General features: G+C 33.9%; 1 protein-coding gene and 1 pseudogene across 1 annotated transcript; one reads left to right on the plus strand and one right to left on the minus strand.

Annotated features, from left to right (window-relative positions):
- Nucleotides 1-1,955, minus strand: part of LOC104771770 — a 3,416-nt pseudogene extending 1,461 nt beyond the window's left edge.
- LOC104771771 lies at nt 6,732-9,440 on the plus strand. The gene has a single exon (XM_010496347.1). It carries the CDS (start codon nt 6,754-6,756, stop codon nt 9,154-9,156), a length of 2,403 nt encoding a protein of 800 aa, XP_010494649.1. The 5' UTR covers nt 6,732-6,753; the 3' UTR covers nt 9,157-9,440.

A 10,373-nucleotide genomic window follows, 5' to 3' on the forward strand; every position in this document is an offset into this window, starting at 1 on the left:
GCATGTACGGAAACACAACACTCATAGCAAATATAAAATCTTACGCCCTGCTCTATTTTTCTCTCACATTCTTCACACCAATGAGTGATCCCGCCACTTATCTCCTTCTCATAAATGAGAACGTGCTTATCATACATATTAATTGCTCTTTGAGGTACAGTTGCACACTTGAAACACAAAGTAAAGTCACAGTCAATGCAGTTGAATGTTTCATTCGTGGAACAATGTCCGGACTCTTCGCAAACCGAACAAATTCTTTCCTCTTCTGGTTTGGATGTAAGGAATAATGGATGCATATGACTGTCATAGTATAATGGCTCAGACATTACAGCGCACTGCACATGTAGCCGGAAATCACATTCTTCTTCACTGCACTGATAGAAGTAACCAGCTGTATACGACCAAGGACAAGCTGAACACGGTTTTGTTGGGTTTATAACACTATCGTATCCTATCACTAGCGTGAGCAGATGTGGATGTATCGGGTGATGTATATTGCGAGAAAGATTTGCGCATGCTTCGTGGAGAAGGAAATGATCACATTGAAAACAAGAGTATATATTACCAGAAAAGGTTGGCCTGACGCATGCTTGGCAAATCATATTCTTGTCGTAACCTGTATACGTGTTGAAATCTAGTTTCAAATGATGATCTTGATGAATGAAATGTTGTATGATACCATCGCATATCCTCTCAAACGGTGCAACTTCTTTCTCTTCTTCTTCTAGCTCTCCCTCAAGTTCGACACCATCCCACACATTTCTCCGCGTCGCACATTTTGCGTGAGCCGCAAACAGACAATCTTCTTTGGTGCAAGAATAACCCCCATAGTCATTGTCCATCTTTCTGCGACAAACGCCACAAGACCAATCTCCTTGGTCAAAAGAAGGAGTAAAAGAGATACGATGATGATGGCGTGATATCCTTATGACATGTGGTAAGCTGGTACATTTTTTATGGATCGCAAAGCCACAAGGTGAACATATATAGAAAGGACTGCTTGAATCAGCCAAGGCGCAAACGTCGCAAGTTAAGGAAGTGTGTCAGTGTCTGTGTCTTGGAAACAGGGTAAGTGTATGCTCATGCCACTTTGGATGGTCTATAGATAAGACTGGTGGCTTCTCCACACAAGCAAGATTAATAGCCAAATCACAAGCTGAGCAATAATAAAATAGCTCGTTGAGATATTTATCACAACAATAACATTCCCTCGTCCTGCCATAGTGATGCGACAAGACAAGCTGAAGAGAATGTTTTGGATGAAGATTGTGTTTGACCTCAGGGGAAGCCTTGTCATATTCTTCATGGTTCTCACCATTGCACCCACGGCAGAAAAAAAGGGTAGCATCTTCTCCAACTAGCCTGAATTTCTCCCAGTTTAAAGGTAGACAGTTCCACTTGTCATTGCTGTTGCACGAGACTTGTTCAATCACATGAAACTTTCCATTTTCGAATCTTACTTGTATTTGAGGGCATAACGAAATAAACTTCGTTGACTTTGAATACATAGATATGACGAGGGAAAATATTTGATGGATGAGTGATTCAAGCTCGGGCTCCGGCTTGAGAGCCAGAGTTTGTCCAACCATTGTCATGAACTCTTCTGAATCATGGACCATCTTGTGCTGCGAATCGAGATTTTGAGAAATGAATGATATGAGCTTCCTTAGCGGTTCCGGCTGCAAATCCAAATCCATAGAGTTGAAGATGGAGACTGATTGAGTGATGAGTGACATGAGCTCTGACTCCGGCTTCGGCTGCGAATCCAAACCCATTGAGCTGACCAGAGAGATTATTTGAGTTATAACTGATATAATGACCTCCGGACCCGAATCTTCGAGAGAGGCTAGTTGAAAAAAGAGTGATATGAGCTTTAACTCATGCTCCGAATTCGAATCCATTGATTTGCCGAGAGAGATTATTTGAGTGAACAAGAGAGATATGAGATTTTTTTTTTTTTTTTTTTTTTTTTTTTTTTTTTTTTTTTTTTNCAGAAAGCTAATTGTAAATACATACAAATATTTTCTATAACCACATCATAATATATTTGAAAAATAACTAATACATAAAAATCAAGAGACAATCTCATCAAGACAGGCTATCCGAATTCCAAAGTCAATGATCATCAATTTAGAGATTAAACAAATCAACAGTACTACTACATTATTATTAAAGTTGGTTCTACACTAATATAAAAAGTATTAAGCCTATGCAGCTTTCACATTTTCTTCAAATTTAAAAAATCAAGATCATTGAATGATCTTCCGTTTTGTTTTTGCCAACGCACTGAACAATCAGTTCTAAATTTTGATGGTGTGATGAAAATCGACCTTAATTAGTGCTCTCCCTCCACACATACACAGTACACTCGCATAACTGGATTAAGTAAGTCCAGATCATCCTATTAAGTGAAATTTCTTCGTTTTACAAAACTTAGATTTTTTGTACTAACTATTGTTTAATTTATTTGAACAAGACAACAATAGAAATAGTATAAAATTCGAATTACTTGTCTTCCTTTAGGAGACGTGGTAATATGTAACCTCCACGTGAGAGCAGATAAGAACAGCAATAACTCAGGATTATACTATTGCTAATTGCTTTATGTATTATTAAAATATAGTATGACTTAAGATTTATGAGACTACGAGAGCATTTTCGTTGCATACTTTTTAATGGATATTTTTATAGTTTTAAGCTAATTAAAAAAAGAATTAATAAAATTAATAATGGAAATGTTTTCCTATTACATGTAAAAAAAAGTGTCTTCATTTTTAATATTAATTGATATGGAAAATATTCATTTGAGGTTTAGGGATAACCGGATAAGAATGGTCTTTGTTTATTAATATTAATTGATATGAAAAAAAGTGTCTTTCTTTATTCAAAAAAATTGAAAAAAAAGAGAAATGAAGAATCGAGATGATTACTGAATTTCCAGACTTCCAGTTCCAGTCTTTGTTTATTCCAAAATAAATAGACCAACGTGCTCAAGTCGACGAAGACTTAAATGACACTTTTTTTTTTTTTGTTGGCAATAAACTTTGTATTAACAAAGATTAAGATACATTGTTCCATGATATTACACCTATTGAAATGGAAAAATGGAAGTTGAAGCTTTAAAATTGGCGGTTCTTCATGTTAGTTGATTGAGTTACAACAATGTTAAGTTTTGTGGAGATGCAGAAGTACTATACAAAAAGATAGGTCAGTTCTCCATTGATCATCAGCAACACCATCAAAGTGAGCATTTTCCTATAGCTATTCAGGTGCAGGACATTAAGTGGGGTGTATTCAACTTAACATTTTAAGTGATTTGGATAAATTTTACAAATTATCTGTTATGTAATCATGGATTTTAAAAGGTCTATTAAAATCCACTGTTATTGAACTAATGATTTAAAAATATACTTTAAAATCCACTGTTATTGAACTGATGATTTAAAATTTTAATTTAAAATCCACTATGGATTTGAATTTTAATGACTTTTAGGAATTCTGGAGGATTTGATAAGGCATTTGTTTAGTTAAAAATACAGAAATCTAAATCTCATAGTTTTAGGTGGGATTTAAAAAAATTTTACAAAATTTCATATCAATTTTTCTAAAATCATCAAAATCATTTAAAATCTCATGAAAAATCAAATCACTTGAAATATTAGATTGAATACACCCCCTAAGAGTATTGCCCAATCTTATAAAGGGATACATTTGTTAAGATACCACGTAATTTAAAAGACATTATAAATAGGGAATGTGATCTTTGTTATGAATTTTTATAAAGTAATAGTATAATTTTAAAGGATACGAAAATGATAATAAGACCGATAATTTAGAAACATTTTATACTTCAAGAAAGTTTTTTTTTCTTTAGTAAAATCATTCACCGAATTCAAATAATTAAGTTTTCAATCAAAAGTCAAAACCACGTTCTTTATAATTTCTTGATAAATAACTCATTCTTTTTTTTCCGTCAAATAAGATATTTATTTATGAATTTAAAAAATCATGATACAATTGGTCTGATAGCCACATAGGTGGTGAAAAACAGTCAGTATAAAATGAAGATAAAAACAACCATACTTTGCAAGTAGATGTGCTACTTTATTACAACTTCGTTTTGCAAAAACAAATTTAATGTGTTGAAATTTGGAGGCCCAAAACATGATATCCTGATAAATTCCACCGATAGATATATCATATGCCTTTCCATTTACAATGTTTGTGAGTTGTTCACAATCTCCTTCAAAGCAGATATCAGTTAGTCCCCTTATCCATGTTTGTTGTAAATGCCACAAGTAGAGCTTTACTCTCCGCTTCTAATGCAGTATGTGAAGATGTTAGAGATGTGGATCCCCATCCTAGCGATTCACGAGTTGTTATGTCAAACCTGGCATCGTAATTACACTTGGTGAAAGGTGGAGCAGGTCTTTTCTAATTTCCAGCTCTCATATCTCGCATGTTTGGATGTTGCTGGACTCTATCTTGTTGTATATGTTTGAGCCATTCTGCGACATCAGCTTGTGTTCGTAGTATTATAGAGATAGGACAATCAATGTTAGCATTGAAAATGAAATTATTTCTTGATTTCTAAATGTGCCATAGCAGCCAGATAGGTATTAACTTTTGAGTGTTATCATATGTACTATCTAGTTGGAAATCTAAAATTTTTGAGATATTCTCTTCGAAACAATTTGATGGTCTAATCAAACAGTTAAGAGGAATCTTTGCCCTTTGCCATATTACTTTAACCTTTGAACATTCGAAAAAGATATGATTGATTGTCTCATTTTCGTGGAAACAAAATGGACAGACAGGAATAACTCATTCAATACCTATTCATTACTCACTCCGTTTCAAAATATATGATGTAAAAACTAAAACACGTAGATTAAGAAATCTTTACTTTTAACAAGTTCAACCAATCAGAAACAATACTGCCTAATATAAAATACTAAACTAATGTAAAAGTTGCATAGAAACTTGAAAACATCCTATATTATGAAACAAAAAACTTCTCTAAAACATCTTATATTTTGAAACGGAAGGAGTATATAGGAATTTTGATGTCATGTATTTTTTAAACAAAGAGCTCAAACGCATAGCTAGCCTTCAACTACAGAAGCACCAAACTAAACATAAACCAACCAATTGTTTCAAGTATTGTAGTATTCATTTGTGCGTTTTAAGCAATTGAGAAACTCTTAAACGCTTAAGGTTCCTTCTCTTCCCCTCTGTATCTTCTATCTTTTTTTAGTTTAGTCTAAACGCGTAGACATTTTCTGCATATTGTATACTAGATTAAGACTTGTGCTCAACCACGGGTTGAAATTCATTTTATTTATATTGTAATTTTATATAAGATATAATTTTTATTTATATTGTAATTTTATATAAGATATAATTTATGTGATGGTTTGAAAAAACTAAAAAGACACTTATTTTGTTAATGATTCTAGATAAGTACTCGTGCTATAACACTGGTTAAATTTTATTTATACAAAATTTTTTCTATATTTTATATTTTAAAATATAAATTTAATATGTTGTATTAGTTTATATATGTGAAGTTATTTCAACAATGTATATTCTACATCATGACTTGAATATCATTATAATACATAATTTTGTAAATTTGGTTCAAAAAGCGAGTTATTATATTATGAGTAATTTAATATATTGTTATACTTTTTTTTTAATATACTTGGTTTCTTGAAATTCTTTCATATTATTGACATTGCTATAACAAATCAATTTAGAGTGTTTATAGTTTCTAACTTTTATATCAAGTTTCAATATTTTAAAAATATTTCAAAATAAATTATTTAAAGTTTATTATATTATATAAAACTATAAAATTCAACAAAAAAATATGAAATTGAATTTAAATAGTCAAATTTTGACCCATTACTCAGTAAAATTTTTAATTCAATAGATATTATTTTTAAAGAATAATATTACTAAATCTTGAATATTTTATAGATTGAACAATTTATATTTGTTTGAAAAAATTCAACTTACGGTATATCCAGAAATAAAACTATTTTTTTAATTATAATAAATAATATGATAATTTATTTGTTTCATAAAATAGACTCGTATATAAAAATGAGAGGCGCAGTATAATGATAATTAACAAATTAATATGTTAAGTTAGATATCAAAAGATTTTAATATGGATGAATAATTTTATAAATTAATATGGTAAGTTAGATATCAAATGATTTTTTAGAATATTCTCTTTAAGATTTTTGAAAATAAATTATAGTTGTACACACTATTTTAACTTGTAACCAATTAATTTATCAATAATTAATCTATAACCTATTTGTAACCAACTTATTAAAATTATATAGTCTACAAAATAGTGTTGTGTACTTCCGTTTTATTATAAAAGAGATTGTCTAATTCAGTTTTTTTTAAGACCACAATATAAACTAAGAAAATATGCAATTTTAAATAAAAACTGTAGAAAAAGGTTATTTTGTAACTTTATTTGAATTGTTCACCAAATGGTTTTTTAGCCAAAAAAAATGGCATATCCATCAACTCTCGTTAGTTTTTATTTATTTTAGTTAATACCAACAATGCCGGAAAATCCATTTTTAGTGTTGTTGATTTTCTTTGTTTCTTTCTTCTTTTCTGACGACTTTTTACACACTGGAACATGATTAACGAATAAATTATAAGAAGACAATCAGAACAAGACCTCCGTTAAAAAATAAGTCAAACCTGAGTGGAGACAAGGTGAACATGGGTGAGGCAATACCGAAGGAAGTGAAGGATCTGTGGGACAAATGGAACATACGTGGTCTGGTGATTCTCAGTCTTGCTCTTCAGACATTCCTGGTTCTTCTCTCACCAAACAGAAAACGAACTCACCGTCGTTTTTTCCGGTTGCTCATTTGGTCGGCTTACCTTCTAGCCAACTGGGCAGCAGAGTACGCCGTGGGACAGATCTCAGATAATCAAGGAAGCGAACCGCAACCAAAAAACACAGATCTCTTAGCTTTCTGGGCAACCTTCCTTCTCTTACACCTCGGTGGTCCTGACACTATCACAGCTCTTGCCATTGAAGACAATGACCTCTGGCTCAGGAGCTTGTTCGCTCTTGTTTGCCAAGCAGTCGTCACTCTGTATGTCTTTCTTCTCTCAATACCAAACAATCTTTTGGCACCCACATCGCTCATGCTCGTAGCCGGAGTCATCAAGTATGTAGAGAGGATACAAGCATTGCGTGGAGCGAGTCTTGAAACATTCAAGAACTCGATGCTCGAGGATCCTGATCCTGGACCGGATTACGCAAGGCTCATGGAGGAGTTTTCAGTTAGGAAGATGCTTAGAGAACCTACCCAAATAGTTAGGATCGAGGAGGTCGAGAAAGGTCAACGACCCAAGGTTTTAGTGAGACCACCTAACAAGCTGACCAATCTTGAGGCTGTCCAATACGCTTACAAGTACTTCAATATCTTCAAAGGTCTTGTGGTTGATCTCATGTTTAACTCTCAATCTGAGCAGTTGAACAACAGCAAAGAATTCTTCCTCTCATTAAAACCAAAGGAAGCTCTGAGGGTTTTAGAGGTGGAGCTTAGTTTCATCTATGGCACTTTTTACACCAAAGTTAACATTCTCCATACCTGGATTGGAATATCTTTCCGGTTCATGGCCTTAGCATCACTTCTGTCATCTCTCTGCATTTTCGCAACGGCGAAGAAATCTGATTATAACAGATTCGATGTAGACCTAACGTACGTCTTGCTCATCAGTGGAATAGCACTTGATTTGGTTGCAATATTCATCTTCTGTGTCTCTGATTGGACATTTGCAAGATTTAAGAAGCCAAAGGAGGATGAAGACGGAAACAGCACCCTGTTCGGTACAGTTTTCAACTGGATCCTCAGTTTCAGGAAGCTCAAGTGGAAGGCCTGCGATTGTTCCCACAGAGTAGGAGGCAGCAAATGTAAGGTTCTTGATAGAAAATTCATATTTCGCAGATGGTCTGAATACATATATACATATAACCTGATTGAGTACTCTCTTGGACTAAAATCTTCGACCATCCACAATACCGACGGATGGATCCACAGATTCTTTGACGCTTTCATTCAATCTTTGTGGATTGATGTTGCCGTCAGATATACCATCCGAGGGATCAGCTTCTGTTTCAGAAACATGAAACATGAGATTGATCTTGCTCGCAGTTGGTTGAATGAGCTCATTGTTCAATCTTACACGGACAACAGGAAGCTGTATTATGCTCTTTCCCCTTTGAAGCTGTTTTTGAGATTCTGGTTTGGTATCCCTGTTATCTACTATGTTTTGGACTTCTTCGGCATCTCTGATCAGCTCAACCGGGTGATTTATACATCAAGTGATCGTATAACCAAACAAATGTGGGAGTTCATATTTAAAGAGGTTAAGCGAAGATCCGAAGCTGCTGATAGGGCAGAGACTGCCAGTGATATATACTCTACAAGGGGTGAGTGGGTGCTGCATGACATACTTAATGAGACACTCCGCATGAAACTTCTGCGCTACGTCACTCAAGCAGACTATGATCAGAGCATTCTTATGTGGCATATTGCCACTGAGCTCTTATACAAAACAGAGAAAGCAACATCAGAGAATGAATGTAACCGGGAGTTCAGCAAAATCCTTTCAGATTACATGATGTACCTCTTATTCGTGCAGCCTGCTATGATGTCAACGGTTGCAGGAATCGATAAGGCAAGTTTCATGGAAGCTGTAGCAGAAGTTAAGAAGACTGGAGAAGCTAAAAAGTTCTTGAAGAGGAAGGACCGTGAAGATATAGACCTAGAGAATGTCTGCAATGGGATTTTATCTTCTCTTGGGGAGTCAAGGGAAAGAAAAGGGAGGAGACATCAACGCAGGAATGTGCTAGCTGATGCGAGTAGACTAGCAAATGCACTTAAGCAAATAAGTGGGAGCACGAAGTGGATGATAGTGAGCAATGTGTGGGTGGAGATGCTTTGCTATGGAGCAACTTACTGTGACCCCAAACAACATGTAGCCCAACTAAGCAAAGGAGGTGAATTCATCAGCTTTGTTTGGCTATTGATGGCTCATTTTGGCCTCGGAGACCAATTTCAGACCACAGAGGAGAATGCTAGAGCCAGACTCATTGTGGCCAAGTAAAAACTCTACTATGTTAATTCCTGTGTTGTTCCTTATTTTTTACCCTGTCGCGCAACTTCAGCCTTTGCAGTCATATTCTTCTCTAACCTGTCCAATGGGGGCAGTTGGTTTTGTTGCTGAATAATTTGCGGTGTCTGATGATCACTGTAACCAGTTTTCTTCAACTCCTAAAGATTTTAAACAGCAAAACTTGATCAAAGAAGATAGTGGGTGATGGTTGAGCTGTAATTGTATATTATATACTGTAGCTGTAGGATATTTTTTTCTGTAACTCTTCTAGCTATTGTAAATTATTGGTATTGGTACTCTATAACAAAAACATGATTAAGAATTGAATTGTGTTGATTATAGAAAATAAAAACTGGTTGTAAAGTTTGTTATACCAAATGTCAATAGCTCAACTTGTAAGTATCTCAGGCAAAAAAACCCAGAGTGGCTAGTTTGTGTGGAACTTGGGAGATGGAACCATATAATATGTTTTAGTCTCGGGTCTCATCAATTATATTAAATTAGAAGTGAAAACATCCCACATTCAATTTCAGCAAAATTTTACCATTATACCATTAATGAAATTGCCCTTCACGTTGAAATATTTTGCCCCTGCACGTAAAATTACCTATTTTTCGCATTAAAAATAAATCAAAAATCGGATTAGAAATAATCTAATTGCATAAAAAGTTAATTGCAAAAATAGAATTTGCTAAATTAATCCCTAAATTTCCTGGAAAACATCCTTTTACAACTATAGTTCTGTTTTATACTATAAATTCTACAGATTTGAGATAATTAATGGGCTTAGATTGTTTATAGATTAATGGGCTTCTGCAGGAAAAAAAACCCGTAGACAATACACCTCCTCACTGGAAACCCTAAAAATATAGGTCATTCACAACAATAAATATAATCAATTGCTTTCACCATAACTCAACAAAGAAAAAGAAAAAAACTCTCTTCTCTTGAATTTATAGTTTTATCAATTTCAATAATTCTTTAATCATGTTCTCAAATTTATATTTGTATTCCGATCTTGATGTTTTTATGATTCATCGACTGATCCTATTTATTTTCCTGTTCATATAGTGGTTTCTTAGAAAGCAAGATCCAATAATCATAACGCTTTGGTTGTTGTTGGTTCACCTTACAAAAAGGTATAATATTGTGCTTTTTTGGTTGAGGTTTTACGTTTAATTCTTTAATCATGTTCTAAAAAAAAAACT

The sequence above is a fragment of the Camelina sativa genome, chromosome 20, assembly GCF_000633955.1.
Source record: "Camelina sativa cultivar DH55 chromosome 20, Cs, whole genome shotgun sequence".
NCBI lineage: Eukaryota > Viridiplantae > Streptophyta > Magnoliopsida > Brassicales > Brassicaceae > Camelina > Camelina sativa.

Coding starts and splice junctions, on each gene's coding strand:
- LOC104771771 (XM_010496347.1), top strand. CDS start 6,754: ATGGGTGAGGCAATACCGAAGGAAGTGAAGGATCTGTGGGACAAATGG.